The 26764-nt window shown below is 37.9% G+C and overlaps 1 protein-coding gene across 1 annotated transcript in view; it reads left to right on the forward strand.

Moving 5' to 3' along the window:
• Cdep (Chondrocyte-derived ezrin-like domain containing protein) overlaps window positions 1-21953 on the forward strand; it is a 35470-nt gene extending 13517 nt beyond the window's left edge. Inside the window, exons 4-13 of the mRNA XM_013307838.1 lie at window positions 3097-3201; window positions 3810-4032; window positions 5319-5442; window positions 5679-5743; window positions 5826-6004; window positions 6339-6499; window positions 6948-7022; window positions 9203-9396; window positions 9872-9882; window positions 10567-21953. Of these exons, the coding sequence (XP_013163292.1) occupies window positions 3097-3201; window positions 3810-4032; window positions 5319-5442; window positions 5679-5743; window positions 5826-6004; window positions 6339-6499; window positions 6948-7022; window positions 9203-9396; window positions 9872-9882; window positions 10567-21867 (12438 nt within the window). The 3' untranslated portion in view covers window positions 21868-21953. The remainder of the gene's footprint in view (window positions 1-3096; window positions 3202-3809; window positions 4033-5318; window positions 5443-5678; window positions 5744-5825; window positions 6005-6338; window positions 6500-6947; window positions 7023-9202; window positions 9397-9871; window positions 9883-10566) is intronic.
• Window positions 21954-26764: the final 4811 nt, after the last annotated feature.

Here is a 26764-nt window from a genome sequence, read left to right on the forward strand (position 1 = left end):
TTTAGGTGGATGGATGTTTGTTTGGAGGTATCACCAATGGCCGAACAGATTTCAATTAAATTTGCCATAATATAGAACATGGTCTACTTATAATATTTTGTTTAAATCCGCGCGGACTCAGTCGCGGGCGACCGCTAGTACATAGTGTTTATACATGGTGATGACAGTTAACGTGTACGCGTTCGTCCGGGGTCACGACACTAATGCTTCCTAAAGAGGAAGCGCACTAATCGGTTCAACTCCCGATTGGACAGCCGTAGACCTTATCGATTCTTAGATTACATTCACTTATATTCCGGATGTCTAGCAGTTATGTAAAGGCTCGAATATTATATAAGTTGTATGTTCTGTTTATAGATAGTGTGGATTGCTATGCGGTATTGCTGTTATCTAGCAGTCATATCTGTATAATCGATTTACATTGCTGTTCTAATATTTCACTGGTTATGAGATGACAATATTTTCAATATGATATAACCAATTAATGTAATGTGGTGTGAGTAAAAATGGATTTTTATGCTTGTATCTTCATTATGGACAATCGTCCATATTTAAATGTTCGTTTATGCACCTTTTTGCTTTGATTAATTTCTTTGCAATACATTTTGCATTCTGTTTTAAAACTTCTAATACAATGAAACAAATCCGCTAATGTATATGTAAATTAATTCAAGTTATTCATATCTGTTCGGCTATTGTTATTTATTTCCCACGTTTTTCTCCGTCCATATTTTTCTTATGATGTATTTATGTTTGGCCCAGTTTAACTTTGATCGTAGTGTACGTAACAATCTGAACTTTGGGAATTTTCAATGTGACTTGCTAAGTTCTGAACAACAATTAGTATTTTGAATAATATTTCTTAGTTTCTTACATACTCCAATAATTGTGCAAGCATCGGATTTGTAGAATATGTTAGACAAACCTTTGAATTATTTTCCATTTAACCCAGGGTTTCCACTGTTGATACTTTATTAAGAAAACATATTGTTATCTCATTTGTTTCTGATAAAATGAGAAAGACAACCTACTCTTTTCAAATGTCTCTACAATGGAAACCCACAGTTTGAGGCATTGGTATTCCATTTCATGTATTGCAAGTATGTAGGCAAACTGGTGAATGAATACGTGTTGGAATGTATCAATAATATATGTAACTTTATGTTTATAAAATATCTTGATACGAGCGCATAACTAATGCTAATACGTAACAAAATAACTATTTATCGTATAGTGCATGTAGGAAGACGGCGATAGTATCAAAGTTAAAAGAGGTTCACGCATTGATTATTTTGCAATGTTTTTGTAGTTTATATTCCGTTAAATATAAGTACGATAGACCTTACATTAGTTTTTCACCTGCAAAGGTTAATATATCCAAGTTAAATAATTATCATACCTTTATGCAATCTTCATCTCCCCAGGGAGATAAGGCTAGCCTTATCCCATTCACGTCGGGTCGGTGCACAAGGTTTTAAAAACCTTAATGTTTTTTGGCCGACTCTACTTTGGAGAGAAATTAAAATTAAATATTTTTTTAATGAATCAAAAATATGTTTATGCAAATCCATTCCTATTTTTTCTTTCCATTTAGTTTGCCGACGACAGATTCATGGATGTTATAACTTTATTAATTTGTGACTTTTCATTATAAAAAGGTTACTCTTATAATAGTATTGTAGAGTAATCATTTCAAATTCGTCTTCCCTTTTAGTGTAATACTTCGTAGATTTTTAACGTAAACTCTATGAAAACTGGGGCGTGAACTGTGAAGTGGTAAAAGAGCCTTCACTGTGCCTTCAATGTTTCCTTGCCGGAAATTTTTATTCCAAAAGCTTTTATAACTAGGGCACGACGCGCGTCGGGCGGTCCTTTAATTATTTTGCTCGCATAATCATTAAACTGAATGTAATTGTGGAATATGAGAATTTGTTTGACGTGGTGGAAAGCTTAAGTCACACCTTTGTCTTTTAATTATTTAGACGGTAGTAACTGCCGCTCATAGACAGGGTGCCCTTTAGTATAGATTTAGTGTGAAATATCTGTACTAAGGAGGACAACTGAAACAACTATTTAAGTAGACGTGATGCGCTTATTATAAAGAACTTAGACAGTGCTGTGTGTACCATTTTCATTTTATCTTCAAAAACATTTTAACCCTATTAGTGCACGCTGATATTAGACATTATAAAAAATCATAAGCATTGAAATAAGATAATGCATAGGTTTCCGAAAGCGATCAAAGGGTTAGAACACGTTTTTAATAAAACATATCTGACTGACTTTTTTTGGATCAATAAAGTAAATGATTTAAGTGTTTGTTTATTTAATTATCCGTTAAGATTTTCGAGTGATGACAATCTGAGCTGACTACGTCATGCAATTTCGGCGTCAAAGTGTTATCGATCTTATTTCCCGAAAGATCTTAAGTGCCACTCCTTTGTCGAAGGTCTCTATGTGAACGAGGTCCGTGAATAGAGTGTCGTTACTTAAAAAATAAAGATGCTTTTTGATATCGCATATTAACACGTTCAGTAGCATTAACACGGTCACTTTAGTACGTGCAAATCTTTAAGACATCGAACGTGTTAAAGATAATTTTGGGAAATGAAGTCAAATGGTAATTTAGAGTGTTTGCTCTTTTTATTTAATGTGTAATTTTAGAAAGTATGTAACTAATAAAAAAGATTTTATTCAATGTGGACCTAAAAAGAACTGAGAGATGCCATGTATGTGAATGTAGGTCTTGCAAACGAGCCGATCTTGTATGAATAGAAAGCACTTGTATAAAATTGCGAACGCCAATCCATTAGTTGCCGCCCTCAGCGCCAATTTTCCAAGATGAAGCTCTTTCTATCTATATATTGCTGTACGTTGTTTGACCTATTTTAAATTACATTTTGTAAGTTCAATTCCCTTTAGACAGAGAAAGCGAATAGTAGATTCTAAAAGAATATAATTTGTTTTGCCATACCTTGAATGATCTCAGACATGTCGTTACTTTATTTATGTATTCCACATTCATTAATGATAGATATTGTTTGAAATTTTTCGCTTTAAACAATGGTTGTAGCATTTTATGTTTGTTTGTTGCAGTCAAAAGCACTAGGCAGAGTGCTGTTCGATCAGGTGTGTCGACAGCTACATCTACTAGAAGCCGACTATTTTGGTCTGGAGTACCAGGACTGCAGCGGCACCAAGGTATGTTATAACCCATACCAAACTTTCGATATTAATTTAGCCTAACTATTAGAGCGGAGTAAGTAGAAACCCTCGATATACGAAGCGTATTAATTAAATCACGTAACCTATAAATTTGTAGCAGCGTACGGGAGATTTTAATACGTATATTTATATTAAAAAGGCATAATTATTTGTATATAGACAGCAGCTTCAAACAAAAGCATGTACTATCAAACATATCAAACTAGCTGTCGCTCGCGAATCCGTCCGCGTGGACATATAAAAAATAACATACATCCATCCACATCACATACATCTAAACATTCGCATTTATAATATTAGTAAGTTAAATAAAAAGCAGCTCTTCAAGGCAAGGCATGAATTCGGAAAAAAATATGAGTAAATAGTATCTTATGTCCGTCTCCATGCTCCAAGCTACCTCATCAACAATTTTCAGCCATATCGGTAAAGCCGTTCTTGAGTTATAAATAGTGTAACTAATACGACTTTCTTTTATATATATAGATTGTTCGTTTGCTTTATTGGCTTGAAAGTCTTATCAGATTAATCGTGGTTACAGTACAATTGAATTTGGGCTATACTATATGATAGTTCTGCTGTTGCAGTACTGGTTGGACGTGGAGAAGGCGATGTGCCGACAAGTGGGACTATCCCTGTTGGAGCCGACGCTACGTTTCTGCGTCAAGTTCTACACGCCGGATCCAGCGCGGCTCGAGGAGGAGTTCACAAGATATCTCTTCTGTCTGCAAGTGAAGCGAGACCTCGCCGCCGGAGAGATACAGTGCAATGAGAATACAGCAGCACTAATGGCGAGCTATATCGTACAAGGTCGGTACACGAACACTATCGGACAGGCAATCCACTGGTTTCTAGTTCCACCCCTTACCTCTTATCTTCCATACTTTCTAGTGCCTTATGGCTACTGAAAAACGAATGGATGGATTATGAACCAGGATATTTGTAAGAAAAGTCAATTCAGATATGATGGCTGATAGAGACGTATGGAAATGTAGCACATTCTGTGCCGACCCTCCGTTAGGAAATGGCAGGTTAATGATGCTCATAGCTACTATTGAAGTATCAATAGTAGCTATGAGCATCATTATCAAAAGCAGTAGCTTTTCTTTAATAATTCACTGTTAATTTTCATTTGTAATTTGAACATACTTTTATTTTAAGATATGATCAAACTAAACATACTGTATATAGTAGTGTCTTTTGTAATGGTTTTCTTATTTCCTTTTTATTATACAAAAAAAGTATCGGAGTTTAAGTTATCTATATGCTTCCTTTCATACAATAAACAGGTCTGCCTTACTTTATACGCGGTTATTTTCCATACACTTAAATGTCAAAACAGAACACAACACGAGACCCATTTGTATTTATTACAAAGTTTGATTTTTGCCATCAATAACTGTCGATTTTTTCATACCAATGATATGTTAAATTAATTCAATGTTTTTAAAATTTATTTATGTGCATATATTCATATTACATGTAATTTATGGTAAACAAAATGAAATTAAGCGCATAATTTGTTTGCTAGACGAGATTTTACATTACTTATAATATATTTACGAAGGTATGAAAGGCAGCCTCACTCTCGTATGTATGCACAGAGGATTGCGGCGGCCGGTCTCACCGCATATTCCATATTAATATATTGTTTTATTGTATTAATACGATACTATGAATTCACTTTTTTATTTAATATAATTTTCTACTGGGACTAGCTTTTGCCGGCGACTTTGAGACTATGTTACCGGTGCAAATTTCAATTAGATATGTGCATGCACCTTTGTATGTTATCGCGTAAATACGTACATCCAAAAGTATCACAAGGAAACCGTACATTTCTTCGGTATATTATGTAATCCATATGTTCTTCTAGATTGCTCTACATTTATACCAAATTTCATCAAGATCTGTTCAGCAATTCTGGTATTATCTTTTAGCATATCCATCCATACATACAAACAATCGCATTTATGATATTAATAACATAAGATTAGTTAGATTGTTCTGAATATTTTGTATGCCTTGACATTTCTCTGTAAACATAATGTAGGCATTCATTGGAGACGAGATATAAGTATGGTTTGTTGTTGCAGCTGAGTGCGGCGACTTCGTGCCGGAGGACTATCCTGACCACACTTACCTCAGCGGATACAAGTTCTTCCCCGGACAGGATCCAGACTCCGAGCGACGTATCATGGAGAACCACAAGAAACACATGTAAGCTACCTTCGTTCGTCACTACTTTGTCGCTTTACGGATACTAAATTACGAAAGAATCTATAGCCTAGTTAAAATCTAGTGGATTTCGAAGTTATTTATCTAATTTTGGGATTGAATAAGTTCGGTAAAAAAAAACTGACAGTTGCTATTAAATTCTAGTAATAGGCCGTTAAATCTTTACTTGTTTGTTTGAATTAATTTAAATTAAAAACATTTTAATATTTTGTTTGTAGAGGCCAGAGCCCAGCGGAGGCGGATCTCAATCTTTTAGAAACCGCTAGAAGATGTGAACTTTATGGTATGTAACGATAGAAAGAAGAGAGTAATATAATAAAATATTTATATGACAAGTTGCATATTTATGATTATTTTTTTCACAGGTATAAAGATGCATCCGGCGAAGGACCACGAGGGCGTGCCACTGAATCTGGCGGTGGCGCACATGGGCATCGTAGTCTTCCAGAACTTCACCAAGATCAACACCTTCAGTTGGGCCAAGATAAGAAAGATATCATTCAAGAGGAAAAAGTTTCTCATCAAGCTGCATCCAGAGGGTTATGTAAGTTAAACACAAGACGGACAAAAAACCTTGAAATTTAAAAATATACAAAATTGTCGTAACAAAATTTGATACGGACTACCATATTACACATGCGTGTTTCCACTGCCGAAACATTTGTATGAAATAATAATGTTATCTCCATCTCTTCAAAGAGAATAGTAGAGATAACAATATGTTTTTACAATCGTTTCGGTAGTAGCTATACGTAATTTCTGACGTGAATAAAGATTATTTTACCTATAATATAGTACTTAAAAATAAAAAATCTTTTAAGTAAATTCCATTATCATTTAATTAGCAGTGGTACTTAAACAGTTTTGTTGCTAAGCAGGGCCACTACCGCGATGTGGTGGAGTTTTTCTTCGAGGGTCGCAACGAGTGCAAGAATCTGTGGAAGAAGTGTGTTGAGAACCACGGCTTCTTCCGCTGCACCAGCGTGCCGCGCCCGCCCAGACACAAGCCGCGTGTCATGTCGCGAGGATCCTCCTTCAGGTGACATCATGACTATATGCCATCATCACCTGTACCATTTTATGGTGTCATTACTCACCTGTTAAATATCGATTAAATAATGCGTTAGCCGTCATTCTCACGAGCGCTTTTTTAAACGCCGCGTTTATACCAGACGGTGGCGGTTTTCAAGTGATGTACGCTTTAAAATTACTCTTGTTGTATTTTTCCATTGCTTAAAAAGCAGTACAGCTCGATAAAAAAAATATCGTGTTTTAAAAGCGCTGCCGTTTGAACAGATAGTAATTCGTTTGATCTGTTTGAATGCTTTTTTAACGCGCGATTAAAAAACGCACGTGCGAATTGGTGCTTACAATCCTATTATTACAGCGGTATCTGTAACTATGTACACTTTAAATATAAAGCTTAAATACTAAATGAGGCCAACTAATTTTGTATTTTATATCAATCGGTCTTCGTTTGATTACAGATATAGCGGTAAAACGCAGAAGCAGATCGTCGAGTTTGTGCGCGACAATTACGTGAAGCGACAGACGTTCCAGAGGTGAGTGACCACAGAGGAGGGGACACAGGGTAGTGAGGAAGGGAAGGGGATGTTACACTGCATGCCTCAGACAGCTCGACAGCTTTAGCTGCTACATACTGTAAACTGTGGATTTAAGCTTGAGATTATATGTAAACAAAGACTGTGTTTGTTCCAATATATTTATATAATAATTTTTATTTGTTACATGTTTACATATAATGTCACGCTAAAGCAGACAGGGTAAAGCAAATATAGCTTATGTACTATGTTTTACGCGTAGATAGAACGCTAGCTAATGTAGACGAAAACAAATATTTCCATAATTAAGACAGTAGTTGGGATTTAAAAATAATAAATAATATAAATGAATAATTATAAGTGAGCTTAATATAATATAAAGGTGAGTTAGCATGGGCTGGGGCACTAGCTTTTGGTTTTATATTGTTGACTTTGTGTGGTACGAAATGTGGGACGACGCGACATTGCATGCGACAAGTTTCCCTCGAAACGTTTGCTAGCACCCGGTAAGCGTGAGGCTTTCAATAGAACTGTTGAGGTGACATGTGACGTCACTGCAGCTCTCAACGTTGACAGTTGCGGTGGCATGCACGTGTCATCGCGACTCTCCGGCTGTAACGTTGGTGACTAGCGTTCTCGAGCATGCGCTGTATTCGTTGAGACTTTCGCTTCTTCTAAAGAGAGATACGGTTACGGAGTATCGCCCGCTGTTCCGACATCGGCGCCGTTACAATCGGACGGAGGATGGTGCGCTCGTTCTTTAACTCAATTTTATATCTGCACTCAATTTCATATCTTGCGTACTCGTGTTAAGATCCGAATTCGCTTTCAATGTTTTACATTCTAAATAAACGTCTCTGCATACAGCGCCACGCTCGTTTTTCGTTCATTGTGACGCTTTTCAATCGTTTTTTAATTTCTATTAGACATGATATGATTATAAAGCTATATCCTTTGTTGAGTATAATTTTTAAATACCTCTGTTACGTTTTATTGAAAGAAATAAAATTTAAGTAAGCTTTACGTAAATAAAACCGTATTCTCATGAAGTGTAACACGGTGCGTTCACGAGAACGGTGCCTTGTTGCGAAGCCACAAAAGTGTCACATTCGTCATACGTGAAACCAAAAGCTGGTGCGAGTCACCATCCTCTGCCCGATGCCGCAGGTCGGGGTCGTTCCGCGCGTGGCGGCCGGGCCCGCCGCGCGCCGCGCTCAACGCGAGCGTCTCCGCGCACCCGCTGCTGCCGCTGCCGCCCGGCTCAGACGGTACGTACACGCGGACGCGACACGCCTACCAAGCCCCGCCCACAACACCACTAATACCCGCCCCTTGCTTCCTTCTCCTCTACATACATTTCACTCTTTAATTAATCTTTTTGCAAATTCCATATCTGATTATTTTTAAATACTTTCAGTTTTCAATTGTATATAAATTTGTGTATATGCGTGATTGCATGTTCAAAGTACCTGTAACTCTCTTTACAAAAGCATGACTGTCAGTCAATTTGTTGTAACCTTTATGTTAAAGGGTTGTTATAGATAGTTGAGAAATCATTTAATCCTTTTTACTCGTTTATTTCTGCGAGCCTGTTTCTTTCTATTCATACCAAATCAATCTCCTTATGAATCCTTTAAAACATTGTATGTGTCTTTCATATTTTTTCTTATCTATTTTTACTTGTTTTTATGTAAGTAAAGCAAGATTTAAAAAGAAACATTCATTTTCATATTCTTATATTACAACAAATTCGGTGGTCGTTTTCACTGCAGAGCTTGCTTTATATAATATATTGCAGATTATATTAAACAAATAAACAATCATTTATTGTATGTAAAATTGCATAACAAAGCCTCCAATATCGCTGTTCTATGCCTCCACTATGCTTATTGCTTTTGTGTTGTCCATCAGATAAGCAAATAAAATTATATATTTTCTTTGTCTCATTCTTTGGATTTCATATGTTTTGATATATTAATAGAAATTTGCTTCATAAAATACCAATTGATTTTTTTCTATATAATTGCAAAACTACTTTTTAGCACCAAAAAGTTACACCCAAGCTCAAAATCTATAAGTAAGACATTCGAGCAGCATTTGGCAGTTTATGTAAAATGAAACATTCTAATTTGGACAGTTAATGAATGTGATGGTAATCAGTGTGTTCGTCGTTTGTGCAGCGATTTCCCTGGAGTGGGACAAGCAACCTCACTACCTGGAGGCCTCGCTGATGATGAAGGGCTACAGCGCGGAGGAGGCGCGTGCGGCGGCGCAGCGCGCGCGCTCCCCCACGCGCTCCCCGCCGCGCACGCCGCCCCACCGCCGCTCTCCCCCGCCGCTCGCAGCTACCGCCTTTGCCACCACGAGGGACAAGGTCAGTCTCACACACCCCTACACACCCCACTTCTCTCTATATACATCTCACTTAGTTTGAAGCACTGTAAGTGTTGACTAATAATTAATTTTTCTTGATCCTTAGCTCATATAAATTCCCAATAGAGAAGCTTGAGCCGACTACACTAGAAGTTGTTAATGATTAATCTATCTTATTCATAATTTAGTCGTAGTTTTAAAAACCACAGATTTTACAAATACGTGTGGAAACTTTGATTAGAGTACTTTATTATGCGTGTATTGTTTCAATCACTGCTTTTTCTAGAATGTACTAGCTCTAACTTAGGACAGAGTTTTCTTGATAAACATGTATTTGGTAGTAAAACAATGATAACCCCTACCTAGTACTAGGTTGATTTAAAATTATAAATTTGTTATTATATATGATATTTAGAAGCTTGTAGCGAATTTTTTTTATGTCACACATAGAAAATATCGTTTTGTTTCTCTTTCAGCTGACAAAACTGTACTGCAACCAAATAGTAAGAGCCTTATTAAATTGGCCTAACATCAAAACCCTTTTATATACGCGATATCATGATAGCTTTAGCTTTGTCATTTTATTTTGCATTTATTGCTGAGTAAGATTACATAATTACATTAGAAATTGTTTTTTGAATTGCATACATAAAATAATAAGGTCTGTAATCTTACTCGCTGTAATCAAGTCATATTTGTTCATTTTGTATCATATGTTGATATACATCGTGCGCTCTTATTAATATTTCTAACCTGGCTTTGAACGATTGTCGGTTTCTTTATAAATATTCAATGAATTAAACATTGATACAATTATCTCACCGTCATACCCGCACCACGCGTCATGCCGCACGTCCGCGCGCCTTCGCTGTTGTCTAACTCTGTGTTAACTTGACCTCTCTGCTCCTCTCTCTCTGTCACTGTACCCTGTATCCCCGCCCGCAGGCTGCTCCCGAGCTGGTGACCCATGCAGAGGTCAATCATCATCCTACGGAGGATTCACCTCTGCCTCATCGGACGACGACACCGTTGGTACGTAGCGTTTAACTATATTTCTAAATTTCTTGCGATTTATGACCGTAAATATAATATTGTGAATTTATGATGGGGTAACAATAATTGCGTCTGGGTAAAATGCATAAGGTCTATATGAGTACAAATATTTTGACAGATTTCGCCGGAGAGTTCATGGAGTCAGACGGGTCGCGAAAGTGTACGCGCGCGCGCTCCCACTCCGCCGCCTCGTGGGCAGCGCCCGCCACCAGGTCAGAGCCGCGCGTCTTCTCCACGCACGCACACACCCACCCGCACATACACGCACACACACACGCACACGCACACTGCCACGCGCCCTGCCGACACCGCGCCGGGCCCTAGCCGCGACCGCTTCGACTACGAGCTCTCGCAGGCCCACATCTACTCCGCCTCCCCGCACTCCAGCCGCTCCGGCTCCCTCCTGCTGGCAGACGAGGACGTCGAGCCCCCGCGTCGCATATGGCGGCGCAGCGCCAGCTGTCGTAATCTGCGCGACTTCAGCTTCGACGAGGCGGGACGGGCGAAGCGGCGCGCCGATACGCGCAGTCTGCTGGCCGGCCTGCACACCGGCTCGCCGCGCCGCATCGACTCCCCCATCACGCGCTACGACGACGCCCGCACCCTCGCTTTCATCCTCGCCGAGCGCGGCTCCATCGAGTCTCAGAGAGAGCTCATCGGCCGCACCTACTCGTCCAGCTTCCCCGGCGCCATCAGCGAGCCGCGGCTTGACTTACCCACCTTCATACGCAGCGGCTCGCAGGACGATATCTCTCACGACAGCTACGAGCTCATCGAACGCTCCGATGACGAATACTCTGAGCATCCCAAGTACGCCCGCGTGCGTCCGCGCTCCTCCGCGGTACATACGCGTTCGTGCTCGCTCGACTCCGGTAACGACTTGCCTTCCGATGACGACCAGTCTCTTTCGCATCTTTCCGAGTGCGACGCTCAGGAACAGATTAATATTGCTAGTGTGAAATATAAAAGCGACAATGACATACCTTTAGATCCCTTCCTTATCGACGATCCGCGTATACTTCCACGTGAAAAGTTGTCCGTTAGGTCCGACGGCAGTTTTTATAAGGAAATCAAACGTGCGCTCGGTTCCCGAACTTCAAGCCAAGAGTCGAAGAGTGATATTTACGAAAAAATATCTAAAAGTAGTGCTGAATCGAGCAAAAAATCTCGTGACAGCGTTTATCATACCGATAGTAAGAAATCGCGTGAAACACTGAAGAGCAAAAGCTCCGACAGGTCTGGTTCTCGAACTTCTAGTCAAGATTCTAAGTCCGATTACTACGATTGCAAAAAGAATATCTACGAATCCGAGGATCTTAACCTTCGACGCCGGAGCATAACAAGCATCCAGAACGCTTACATTGATCCCTTCGAACCGATTTCGCCATCCTCTAGTCCCGATTCCGGTAAAGACTTCTATGATACACAATCGACTTTCATTGGTATGGAGAAACCAGAATATAGAGAAAAAACCATTTTTGATAAGTCTCATGAAGATTTAATCGCAAATCTTGCAAATTCACCGAACTTTTATCACATTCCTACTCCATATTCCACATTTCCTAGTAATAATAAGCATAAAGAACCGAGCCCTATGCATTCAGCTAGTTTGCAAAATGTGGAACTAGATCAATACGCCCAGTATTCGGATATTAGTCCACCAAAGAAATCTGAGGATATATCTACGGAGGAGGAAGAAATGCATCCTCATGTTACGCACATTTGGCCCGAAAAAATAGCCGGCCTAGAAACTGAGATCGATAACAGAGCTGCCAAAATACATAGCTATCAGCGTCGCAGGTCTTCGGAAACTGTGTTTAGCTTTGATAAAGAAAAGATTGAATCTTTGACGCGTTCTATTAGTAAAGAAAATAATACGTCTCATCTCGTGAAGGAATCTTCTAACGAGTCAGATGTCAATGTTCGCGTATTGCCCGCTATGGATAGCATTGAGTATGCAAAAAATAAAGCGAAAGCAGCTGCAATGCAATCTGGTACGTCTACGATATTACAGTCAGAGTTCGATAAGAATATGAGGGGCAAAGTACATACTCATCTTGTTAGGAAAGAAAATTTAAAAGAAGAACTTATGGCTAAAACACACTTTGATGAATATAACCCTAAATTAATTTTGGAGACTAGCTCTAGTAGTCGTTTAGCTGACACTGCAGCACCATACACTCATCCGACAGTTGAAAGAACTAAGAGTGATCCGAACAGTTTAGCAAATAGGCCACGATTTAGCAGTGTCAACTCTCGGCGACATGTTTTGATGCACCAAAAATCTATTGACCTGACTCCTGCTGAGTCCAGTGATGAAGATTACATATTCCGTCAAATACCTAGTGCACCACCGATTGCAACAAAACGATCGCACTTTGAGTTACCATCGGTACATCCCGACCACGTGCGCTCTCCCTTTGACTTACCTAAGAATTATTTTAAAGAGTTCGATGCATTTAAAGCGGGCTTTAATGATAGTAAAAAACTTGACGATGGTTATGATATTCCATATGTTTTACATAAACGACATGTTATGAACGGGACAGCTCCCTCTCCATTAATAGAGAAGAGACAGCCCCCAGATATAATAACCTTGCCTCCACAAAACGGACGGCATATTGTCACTGCACATCCCAGATGTAAATACCATGATCATCCAAAATCACCTAGATCACCTAAATCGCCCAAGTCACCAAAATCACCTAAATCACCAAAATCGCCGAAATCACCCAAGTCTCCAAAATCTCCGAAATCGCCGAAATCACCGAGAAATAGCATCCAAGTTGAACATAGTTCAAAGTTCTTGGAAGTTGAAAATCGGGATTTCTTATTTACGCAAAATATTGATTTATCCAAAATAGATCCCATTACTTTAGAAGTTGATAAAACCGGTCAGTTAATACATGTGCCGAGTCCGAAGCGCGATATCAGTAAAAAATTGGACCCTGTTTTACTTGAAACATTAAATTCCAAACTAAGCCAAATTGAAAGTGATTCTGCAACAAGCTCTAAAACTGATAGTATACGACAAGAACCCCAATTTTCACATGACATTAAGTTTGCAATAAACGGACGAAATGTACTACAGCCACCTATATGTAAAGATCCGAAACCATTGACAGCTGCAGAAAAATTAAGAGCAGATATTAAGTCAGAGTCTGAGAAAATGCCACCGAAAAGAGTGACAAAGGGGCGTGGTACTGGAAAAAAGGGTGTTGGAGGTAAAATTAAACCGAAAAATAATAACAAAATAAGGATCACTTCATTCTCTTCTGATGATGAAAGTGTCGATTCAGATGACGTTTTTGGAACAACCGAGGCTGCTCCAAAGTTGGAGTTTTCACCACCACAATCGCGTAAAGAACTAGAGCCTATTTTGCAACTCGAATACGACAAAATAACGTCAGGTGCTTGGCATAGAGGTCAAACTATGAGTTCTACTGAAATCGAAGGCTCCCCACCTCAATGCCGTAAACTGGCAGAACTCGAAGCAAAATATCATCCACAAATTTTGGACAGCACTAGTGGGAACGCTACTGAATTGAGACGTATTTCTGAACGTTCTATTTCTATACCAAGTTCCGAGGACGATGTTGGGATAAAAGCACCGGAAGTCAAACAATTAAGTAAGGAAAGTTCTACGTGGGAGTATAATGAAAACATCCCTTCACCAATATTGGAGAGCACTGAATTTCTCAAATCAGACGACGAACATTTAGCAGATATGGAAATACAAAAAGTTACCGGCATTCGAACACAATCCGAGGAAAAGTGCGATATTAGTCAACCTGATAAGAAGGATTTTACCAAATTGGACGTGAAGAAAAGTTTACGTGATGAATTAATATCACCTATGTTACGCAAAACAGGAGGCACTCCAATTCTTTTCGCCCATGCAAGGTTGAATTTATCAGAAGGTTCTGTCTTCTCACTGCAACGCCAAAAGGCAACGCAAGACTCGCCAACGGCTAGTAGGCGGGCAAAAAGTTTAGATACACCTGTTATACAATTGCATAGACTTCCACCAATGAATGCGTTTTCGTCTAAAGATGATACGGTAGAAGATGAAAATGAGGAAGGAATCGTAATGGAAGAAAAAACACTTACAGATGATAAGACAAAAAGTACTGTTAAAAAGGATCCAATCGATAAAATCGAAGAAGTAGAAGAGGAACAATCAGCAGAAACAGCCCCTGACGTCAAATCTGTATTAATTGATACTGAGGAATTAAAACTTTTGGAAGATCTTGTGGAGCAAAGACGTCCAAGATCTTTTAAACGGCGATATGACTTAACAAAGATAAAATCTCAGGCTAAATCACCCTCACGTTCGCCTATTAACAGGTCTCCATTATCTCGTTCCCCAATCTCCAAGTCACCATCTAGGTCACCAACCTCATCTCTTAATTCACCAAGAGGAAGTATTAGAAAATTATCAGATTTAAGTGAAGACCAAATTGTGCCAGATATTGAAAGAATTAAACGAAAAGATAAGAAGAAACTAACTTTAAAGACGAGACCAGAAGATAAACAGAAATTAAGCAGTAAACTTAATAAATGTGGATCGCTTGATACAAATGCAACTAAAGTAAAAGCTCTGCAAACACAAAAGTCTTTACCATCATCGCTTAAAGAACGTCCAGACTTCTTGACTGTACCACCTTTAGATATTACACGCGCTAAAAGCCAAGAACTCGATCAAATTACGAAAAAAGTGTCTAAAGAGAAATCGAAATCGCTTGAGAGAATGGAAGTAAAACGTAGTAGTAGCAAAGAAAAAGAAAGAACTAAGTCACAGGAAGAGAGCGATTCTGAAATTGCCAAGCGTAAAGAAAAACAACAGATGTTATTTGAAGCTGCTTTAAAGCAAACAAAAACACTTATAAGTCCTGTTAAGGATACAATGCCACCATTTCCGCCACCAGAAGATAAGATATTGGTCAAAACTGAAGGCGATAAAATTATTATTGAGACAAAAATTAGCAGCAAAGCTGAAGATCATGTTTTTATTGCAAAGTCGCCCAAAAAACTTGACAATAAATTAGGAGGCAAAATAAGCAGGAGTTTTGAAGATCAGAAAACAACGAAAGGCAGTAACAATAAATTAAACAAAAGCATGGACGATAAGTCGAGTCAATCTTTAGAAGACAAATTTGATGACCTAGCAGCTCTTCAAAAATCACCAAAGACTTTATCAAAGAAACAAGAAATAAAACAGCTGATTGAGGGCAAAGTGGTTTATCAAAAATCTCACTCTAGTGTGAAATCAAAAAGCTTAGATCGTAAAGAAGAAACCCATTTAGAAGCTAAGATTAAATCGAAAAGCTTAGACAGAAATTACGTGACCCCACCTTCAGCAATAATGGAAGACAGTTCAGATAAAAATTTTAAACAAGAAATCGTAACTGTTGATGTTCATTCTAATGTCAAGGATGAATCAGAAGCAAGTACCAAAGAGCAAGAAATTAAAGAAGTTTCTCCTTCTCACAGTTATAAAGAAAAAACCGAAGACGACTCTTCAATGGAATGGATGACGAGCTCTCAACATACAATTATAGAAAATGACACACAAACTATAATAATGGAACGGAGAAAAATAGACATTTATAATAAACAAAGACAAACAGAAATTCAAGAGAGTAAAAGCAACCAAGATGTGCATAGTTTGCTAGACGAGAAAAAACACGAAGTTAAACGTTTAACCAGTGAAGAGGAATCTTTGACAGAAGTCAGTGAATTAAAAGCATCAGATGAAAGTAATATGTTAGGCCTTTCTTTACCATACATTGATGCCGATAGTTCTTCAGATCAAGATCAGGTTTCGAAGAAGGAAAGTAAGACCAAGTTGCATCGTGGTAGAAGCGACGACACCGGTTCGTGGATTACGTTTGATTATGAGGAGTATACTGCAGACACGGAGCTCCCGCTCTCTGATACAAGTAATAGAACGAGTAAAAGTAAGAAAACTCTAGATGCACAAAGTACATTCGAAGAGTCATCTGCTAGTCTAGTAGAATTTTTGAAACACGAATCTATGTCGCAGATATTTTCAGAATCTGATAACGACCGGGACTATAAGATAAAGAAGGAGTCGTCGAAATCTATGGATCTAAATCTTAAGTTTAAAAATAAAAACAAAATAATTGTAACTCCACCTCAAGAGAACAGTCCTACTATAGAAAATTTACCGTTTATTGATGCTAACACTTCTAGATCTATTCAAAAGTCAGAATCAGGCGAACAAACTGGTAGCTCGGGCAGTGCAAATGACATATCACCAACTGAACATAAAAACGACCAAAAAACACTATTATCCGCTAAATCTCGTCGCAGTGAACTACTTAAGTTAAGCGCTGAGAGATCGAGAAGTTCTGAATCTACTTCATGGACAAGTATTGAAAAAGATGTCAGTCCATCAAGTGCTAATATCAAAGGAAGCTCTATAGACGACGAATCAAGTGTTAGTTGTTCGATTGCTAGACCTTTAGGTATTTCACAGGATATCGAAAAGTTAAACAAGAAGGATCGGGAATGTCTCGAAGAACTAAAACAAGCCATGGAATACGGAGAAGAGCATTTAGTTTCCCATCACACATTATCAAGTGAACATTCTAAGTCTAATTCAAAATCTCCTTCCCCAATTCCGGAGTTAGGACGCATTGAGAGCCCACGTAGTCCTTCCAAATTAGGCACGAGAAAATCGCCTACGCCTACTTTGGAAAAACAAGGTCCAGTAGACTCGCTTAAAGGTCCTACAGATTCCGAATCAAGCTCTGAAAGTATTGATCGCACAGTAGAACAGTTGTCTAAACCAAACATACGGAAGAGTGGCTTAGAAAAAATAGGTAAATGTGTTATTGAAGAATCAGAGTCAAGTCATTCAGCTGCTTCTAAAGCTTCAGACATACGAAAAGATCTTGAAAAAACGGTCAAGAAAACAAAAATAGCTATTACTATATCGCAAGAAGACCAAAATACTACAATCGATTTCGACGATGACGGTAATGTTATAACGTCTTCGTTTGAAAGAGAATTGATGAAGAAACGAGCTCTGAAAGATACTGATCAAAAGAGCTCTTCCAAATCAAGTATCGACACCACAACAACTACTACACCGTCGAAAGGATCTCTTAGTGTAGACGATTCGTCGTCAAGAAGAAAAATACGTCTTGATGAACAAAAAAGTTCGTCTAAATCTAGCATGGATTCGAGAGGGTCACTGAGTGTCGAGTCTAGAGGCTCATTTGAAACTACAGAGTCTACTTCTGGTTCTTTAGGAGAAGCTTATCGTCGAGGAGAAGAGCTTAAACCGACTTGGAGACCCTTCTTCGGCGCATCTGGTAGTGAAAACAGTACCAGCATTGAGGAAGCTTGGATCCCTCAAGACCATGAAGGCTATGAGAGCCTTACGGTGAATAAGGACGTATTTGAGTACAACAATCAGAGGCTTCTTGATGACTTTCAAACTTTTTCCAAAAATCCACCATTATCTGCAAATACATCCAAAGATTCCACAGAAGCCGACTTCACGGACGACCTTAATGATTTTCCTGTTAATTTCTTATATCCAGCGACATCTTCAGCATCTACAGATGTAGTCATAGGGTACGGTCAAAATTTTGGCCGTACGTTATCTCGTATTTCAGAACGAAGCACTGCATCTGAAAAAACAAGTGCAGACGAAGATTCAACAAAAGCATGCTCCCGATCTGAAAGTATCAACGAAGAATCCTTAAATTCTAGTGACCATCAAGCTAGTCTCAGTTCAGATCCACCAAGCAACGCTAACGTCGCGTATACTTCCGATACCGACCGTAGAACGTCTGCCGAAATGCCAGATATACCTATTGATCAAACTAAAATAAGTGAAATGTATTCTGAATCAAAGAAAGAAGCTGATAAAGCGAGTAAAAAAGTTGAAGGCTCTCATGAAACTAAAAAACCTACCGATGACAGCCCGCTGAAGAAAGGTAAAACTAAGGTTCCGTCGAAACAGTCTTCCGCTAGCGAAAGTCAGGAATCTGAAGATTGGCCTCTCCCAGAGTTACCACCCCAAGCAGTTTCGAAATGTGAGTCTTCTGATCTAAGCAGAAGAAAATCAAGTGATTTTGAAGATTGGCCCTCTCTTCCTTCTAGTTTACTAGAGACACCAAGAGTAGAAAAAGTTCATATTTATTATATGAGCAATGAACCGGAGCAGGCTATGAAGGTCACTATTCAATCTGAGAGCTCAAAAGATAATTTAGAGTCAGACGATGATAGCGATACTTTAAATAATGACGAGGATTTGGAAAAAGATATACAAGAATCAAAGTCCGAGAAATCTCCTGATAAAACTAATAGTGACTCTTTACAAAAAAATGTTAAAACTATTCCTTACGAACAGTCAGCATATATGGTCGAACCACTAGAAAAACACGACGAATTTACCTGTCTTAACAAAGACGTAATACAAAATTACGAAAAGTCATGTTTAACTGGCACATTAAGCAAAGCTACTTGTCTCATGGGAGACGTGGGTTCGTGTTGTTCCCGAGCAGAAAATAAGTCATTTAATGTGAAAAGTAATATAGAAGAAATGGTCATTGTGAGTCAGCCATTAAAATCTCCAACAAATCACAGTCCAATTTTTGAAGAGGATAATTTATACACTGACGATGTTTTCGGTGGAGACAGTAAATCTTTATCTCCTGATTTTGACAAGGGATTCTCACAAATAGGCACTCAAAAATTTTCTTGCGGGTCTAACAATTCGGACACTTCTATCGATGATCTTCTCTCTCAAACTAATGCCGACGAGACAGTCCGCGTAGTATCTAAGCTTAGTGCTGGCAGCGCAGGAACTTGTAAAAGATGCAGTCATAGCAGCCATTCAGAAGAGGAAACCAGTTCTTTTGGCACCGATTTAGATGGAACTGTTAAAATTGGCTTGCCACCAAAGAAATGCACTCATAGTTCTCACTCTGAGGATACATCTATTTGTTTGAGTATTTCAGAGTGGTCGACGGGCACTAATACAGTTCGGCAATATGCTAATCTTTCCGCTTCTGAGAGTATATCTGCGATATCTATTGCGAAAAGTGACAGAACCGAAAATGCGACTTCTAAGTTGTTTTCGTCGTCTCAGGCCTGTAAAAAATCAGAACACAAATCAAAGATGAGCTCCCAAGCAGAAGCCAGTTCAAAGAGCAGTAGTATTGATAAAAGTTCAGATAACATAAAATACGATAAATTATGCAGCTCCGAAACTACGATTTCCAGAAAAGGTATAGATAGCAGTTCTGGGACAAAGAGTGATAGTACTTTAACGCTGGCACAGTCCATATCCGAGTGGTCAGCGAGCACAAGTCACACCCTTGTGGCTACCGCTCGCGAGGATCAACAAGAGGTGGACGAAACAAAATCTGATAGAACATGCGCCAAAGACTCGCCCTCTGACATCGAAGTTGAAGAGGAGCCATCTATTCCTAAATGTGATACGGTTAAACCAGACGACGTCAAGGAACCTGTTCTTAGATTAACCGCTTCCTATACTGGAAAACATGAGAAATCTTCTTCTATAAGCTACAGTGACAAATCGGATAAATCCAGTTCCAGCTCGTTGAGCAGCTTACAAAAACACACCAATGGTATTTTTAGATTTGATCAAAGATTAAGAGCATTTCAACATCCACAGGATAAAACGCATGAACGCTATTCTAAAGCTCCACCAAAAAGCTTAAGTTACGAGGAGCAGACGCATAGATATGCAAAACCAACAATGCGTTGTCAAAGTGAGGATAGTGATTTCAAACCTTATTCTATTGAATCGCAACCAGAAATTGATATCGATATGCCTTCACAGTTATATAGCCAAGAAGAAAAGCATAGCGAACGCTATCAAAGCCAAGAGTTCTCTAATCTAATACGGGAAGATGCTAGTAATCATATCAATCGATCCGATTTTAAGCCTTTGGCAAAACATGCTAGTTACGATGACAAGACACTGTCAAAAAATCAAATAAAAGAATATAAAATATCACAGCAATATCGTACTAAACCTAAAAGCTGGTCTTTCCATGAACACTATTTGGCTTCATCTTCAGAATTACCTATAATTACAGTACCAGAAATACCGTTAGTACATAAAGAATTGCAAGAGAAAAGATCTTCCGAAAGATCTGGAAAAACTCCGCTTTCAAGATGTTCTCCGTACTATTCCAGCAGTCTTAGTTCCGAGTCTCCACCCATACAACCTTTAAAAGCTCCTGTCAAAAAGTCTCTTTTGGTTAGAAACATATCTCTAAAAAGCCCTCCCAGTGGTAACGACACAGATAGTTCTTTAGACGTGATTAGGGACCCACGAGAGAGAATGAAGACATTTAGGCGAAAGAAACCAGTTGCGAGTGCACGCAGAAGACATGAAAAAATTCAAGATGTTTTGGAGGAGGATTCTACCAAAAGTCAATGCTCTTCCGAAAGTGACAAGCTTCAGGGAGCAATGTATTTGTCTGTTGAAGAAAATTTACGGCGCATTGAAAGCTCCGAATGTTCTGATAGTTATTTACCCGAAGTAGAATCGGGTTCATCTGAAATGTCAAAAGGCAATTCAAAAAATTATGATATTCAGGAGTCAGTTAGTTACTCTGAAGACGACGAACAAGCAGAGTTTGCCGCAAAATATAAAAGTGTCCCATACGAGCCACAAAAATTCCCCATAGGTATAACACCTGTTAAGTTTCAAGGATTCGGATCGTCTGCCGATGAGGACGAAATGGGATTTCCACGTTTCGATCGCTTAGGTCGTCTACGTCATCCATATCTTGATTCACAAGAACCATCGTATGTTCCTGACGATAGTCCTCCTAGAACTTCCTACTCCAACAAGAGTAGTCGTCAATCGTCTCTCAAAAAAGCAAAGTCTTCGCCAATGTTTCGGCAATCCGAAGACAAATCGCTCGGCGAATCATCGAGCCCACATCAGTCACGATCGAAATTTTACCAGGAACAAAGTGACAGGGACGACTCTGACGATTATGCTTATCCTGTTGACACTATCAAAAGGGCTCCAAAAGCGAAATCTGGTAGTTTCATGTTTGAACGCAATTCGGTTACCTATTCGGATACGGAGCTTCCCCAAGATAAAGACGAATACGAAGAGTACAGGGGCAGTCCATATCCGGAGCGTTACGAAGAGATGGATATGTTCCAAACGCAGGAATGTTATCCGCAATATGAGCACGACGTGCTGGAGCGCAGAGAGGGTAGTGAGGAGCGATTCACGAGGGATTTGAACCAGCGCTTTAGTCTCAATAACGTAGAGAGGTTCTATTCTAGTCATTACGTGGACTCGCAGGCCTCCAGCGACAGTCCCGAGCAGAAGTTTGACGTGTCCACACTACCACCGCCGCTCTGTTCCGATGATGACAATGAATAAAATTGATTTCACTATTTGATTCAATTTCGTTGATGCGAATATGTGACTTTTCTTAAACGTATTTTTTCTGCGTTTCATAATCTTATATTCTAAATAAAGCAATTAATCGGTTTATTAAAATTTCATATAAGAATACTTATATTAAATATTATTGCAAAACTTAGAAATTTTAGAAAAAAATATATAGTGCCAATCCTAAATAGCCGTGATCCCTTAAATCTTCCATGTACGCACGGACTTAATTCGTAGGTTATCAAGTATATAGATGTAGTTAAGTATGTACTGATCTCTTACCATTTATTAAATCGAAATTTGAAAGAGAAATCATATTATAGTTAATATCGCGAATGGTTGCACTCTTGTGTTATTATTCTGAATGACCATAGAGCTGAAGCTTCGAGGCAATGCTATACATGTATAAGAGATCTAGTGCCAATTGCCCTTTAAATTAACGAAAGTAATAACTTATTCCACGTTAAATGAATACAGTACAACGTCACCATAGTGCACAAAAGCCTTATATCCTAGGCACGTCGTATAATAATTCCGCAATGGAATGGGTGTTCATTTGTGTGTTATTCACCTTAATTATCTTTACATGAAAATAGTGTTATGTAATGTAAAGGCTGTGATTTACTTTGTTTTTTAGGATCCAAGATCTGTGTTTTGCTTTAGTTTTATTGTTAAAATATAGTATTACCAACGTCATTCGTTTTATATATGTTTATTCTATAATATGGAAAAATATATTTGTGCCAAATATGCTCAATTTAATCCTCATTGATGTTTTTAAAAAGTTTTCTTATAAAATGTATGTCTTACAGTAAGTGTTGGCCGCAAACACGATTTTATTCTTTTATGAAATAGTTGAGCATCGAACATTTAGAAGGGAGTAAGCTTTAAAATTCATATCATGATTTTGTTAATCTTCATATATTCTTGAATAGTATTAAATATCGATTTGAATTATTGTTATTCAGTAAAACAATAAATTATGGTTATTCAGCACATTTCCCGTGCGACACGAAGTTTATATGCACTTTAATATAATATTATCTTGTTCCTTTATTTAACTTCTTTACACATAGTACTAAAGTGAAGCTTAAAATAAACTAACAATAAAAGTGTGAAAAATAGTTCACCACCGGCTGCAAAATCAATTATTAATCTTATTAATATTATCATTGTTTTTATTATATTAACCACAAATATGTTGATAATTGAAATTATCTAAAGTATGTTTTTGATTATTAAAATTAGTAACTCATTATCTCCCAAATGCTTGACGTATTTCTAAAACACAATCATTCACTTTTATTTTCCTAGCGTTGTTTCACTCAGTTTAAATGTGAAAGAAAGAGCACGATTTACTAAAGAAGTAATTTATTTCTTAAGATCTTATAGTAATTATTTATTTCATTGTGCAGTTTAAAGTTTTTATTTTTTATTTAAAACTCTTTTATTGTTTTAAAAGGCAATTTCTTGCTAGTGTTATTTACTACTATGTACTTTACCTATTCGTAGTTAAGCTTTCGAAATATTCTAGATATATAATCCAACCCATCGTTATATGTGCCGAATATTGTAATTATTTATTAGTGTCAAATGTTATAAGACTGCAGATAATATTATGTTCTCACTTTTTTTTTTATTATGAATCAGAATTTTATCGTCTTTAAATTCATCTAGATTAAATATTACGTTGTTAATATTGTTATAAATTTTATTAATATTTCTATAGTGTTTATTATTTGATAATTATCAACGATTACTCTCAAAGTCAATTGAACACGATACAAGTTTGTATGAAACTTTGTAAATGCTCAATATGTTTAGGTTTTTACACGCACATTTCCTCGTGAATTTATTCCATCGCCCCTAAGATATAGCTTAAGTAAAGTCGACTGTTTTATTCTAGACAACATAAATATCCGCCAATATTTGTCTATTTCGTGGACAAAATTATATATTTGTTTTCTTAGGTATGTAAATTTTAATTTTAAATACTTTTCCTATTACCAAATAATCATTTAAGACGTAAAATATGTTTGTTACATTAAGAAATTGTATACGTTTATTTGTTTGTCTGTTGTTACTGTGTCAGGGAAAGAGATGGATCTTATGATCTTAATAGCGATACATCACAACACATCTCACTTAAAGTAAGATGATTGTCTTATGTCTATAATATGATAGTCGGTCTGGAGAAAAAGTTTTGTAGGTCTGATTCTATTTAGTACTTTTGATGTGGTGATTATTGTTTTCTGTGTTATTATTTGATGTTACTATTACTTAAATATTATGTTACTCGTTGGGTGATATAGGGTCATCGATGAGGTCATAAATTACGACCAAACTCCGGGGTTTGTGAAGTCTTTTAACCTGATGTTACCGGCAAAGGTCGAGCGAGCGCAGTATGTACGGGAGATAGGTCCTCAATGAAACTCTTTTCATATCATGAAATATTAAGCGTTACCAATAGATCATTTTCATTCCCCCCCTCCTCCTCCCACTGGCCGCGGTGTTCAATTGAAACTGGAAGTAATAATGTACGGCGTCAGCGTGCGGAAGCAATTTTAGACTATTAGATGTAAGAGGTCGGCTCCTCACTAGTTAGTGCAATAATCGTTTATAAATAATTATTTATATGTAATGAAAATCTTAGATTTTAAGTACTTCGACTTTTCGATTGAAATTGTACAACCCGTATAGACTGTAATGTCGTTATTGATTTATGTCGTCGCGTTTAAATATTGTTTCTCAAATGTTTCGAATGTTACTTCCTTATTGAATTTATATGTAAGTGTACGGTAATCCTGCAATACACTACCCACCTTAATGCGGGGGCTAGTTATCAATAAATAAATATAAATTATATTGCATTTTATTCGAATATCGTTTTTTGTACCTAAAGTTTATAAGCTGCCAGGAAGTAAGACGTAAGTGTAAATACTATTAAACGCCTTGTTACTTTTTAATTTGTTAATTAATTTATGTTTTCAGTTTGTTCTAGTTTACACATGCCTAGATGTATTACACATGTTCATTTTATGTCTTTACAAACTTATTTTATTTGTTTTTATTGTTATATTTTTGAATGTTGCATGATGTTTATATTAAGTTATCGTGTTATTTATTTTTTAATTTATTTTATAAATTAATGTTTTAACGCCCTCGTCAATTTGTAAATAACTACATTTAATTGGAAATTAAATAAGCCTTTTGAGTCTGCTTGCATAAAAAAGAATTGTCAAGTTGACGTGGGCTGTCATGTTATTGTCAATATTTTGACATATGTGTTCACTTACAGAAGAGCTGTCGCCGGAGGATGACGAGCGAACAGTATCATCGGCGAGCCTGTGCATGTCGCCGGGGGCGGAGTCCGAGCGCGGTGTGGCGCCGCTCTGTTCCTCCACGCCCTTCGCCATGCGTCTCACCAACGGCTATGACGTTCTTGACAACCGCGAGCGAAGGCACGTTGACAGCTGTGACACTATCAATGGAAATGTCAACGGTAAGTAATGACACATAAAGATTGTCTGTTTTCGATAATAAAAAAATCAATTATGTTGTTTTTAAATTGTCTAGTGCACATAGTATCGGAGTCGACAAACAGTATGGACGTGCTAAGTGGGGGCGAGAGCGATGCTGGCGATACGCTTTCCAGGCGGAATAATAACAGGTATGATTTATATAAAGAAAAATAAAAAAGACAATAGGAATATTTATAAAATGTGTCGTCTGATGAGCTGAATAAATTTGAGTTGTGTATTGAGTAAGTTGTCACTTTGTACAGCATATCGTCTCGCACCGCGTACTGCGGCGAGGCGCAGCGGCGGCGCGGTGACGTCACATACTTTGTGGCCAAGGAGCTGCTCATGACAGAGCGCACATACAAACGCGATCTAGAACTCGTCACTGTTGTAAGTTATTTTTTTATTTATACTAGTGCTCAGTGGAGGGACCTAATTATTCATAATCTTTTTTTTTAATTATAAATAGTTTAGTACAAATGTTTCATCTTTGATATTTTTATTGACTTTATTACATGAATAGACGTGGTCCCGTCACGTGGGTCGCGTAGCGTGCGCGGGCGCGGAGGGCGCGGAGGCGAGCGCGCTGGCCCGCGGCTGCCTCGCGCTGGAGCCGCTGGCGCTGCCCGCTGGCGCGCTACTGGCACGCCTTGACCGCGCACTCGCCACCGCACCACACAGCAGAAACGGTAAAAACCTAATGTCACTTAGTTCCACACGATCTGACGTGTTACTGAAACACGAATTGTCCTTGAATCAACATTGCAAATATTTTTAAAATAAATAAAATTTGCACCTTCAATATATCAATGTATTTATTTTCAAAGAGTTCCAAACAAGTTTCGAGTGTCTGCTGACCACATTTATGCCGCCTTACTATGATGGTACACATTTATAAATCTTGTATTAGCGCTGTAGAAGCTATTTTATGTTGATTAAGTAGTTATTATGTGTCAATATTTGTAATATAATATAAAAAGGTATTTTTGTTATATGTAATGTCTGATACTTAATGTCGTAGGTAAAATATCGAAGTATCCAACCTTTTATTGTTTAAATTGTACTGATTATGCTAGAGTTCAATAACCTAGTAGATTTATTCACCTAGATGTCGAGTGGGTAACGTAGATTTTGTATAACTTTTTCGTATGTAACTTATTTTGCTTGTTTACTGTAGTTTTGAGGTAAATTAAATTTTTTTTAATAGACTTTGATTATTATCCCAGATAACGAGGAACCGGAATATAAGAAGATAGCAGATATGCTACACGATTATCTGACCAATATATACGATGTAAGCCATTTTTCATTTTATACATGTGAATATTCCCTTATTTATGTATATGCAAAATACTTTTTAGTAC

Source organism: Papilio xuthus, unplaced genomic scaffold, assembly GCF_000836235.2.
Source record: "Papilio xuthus unplaced genomic scaffold, Pxut_1.1 DF828037.1, whole genome shotgun sequence".
NCBI classification, from domain to species: Eukaryota; Metazoa; Arthropoda; class Insecta; order Lepidoptera; family Papilionidae; genus Papilio; species Papilio xuthus.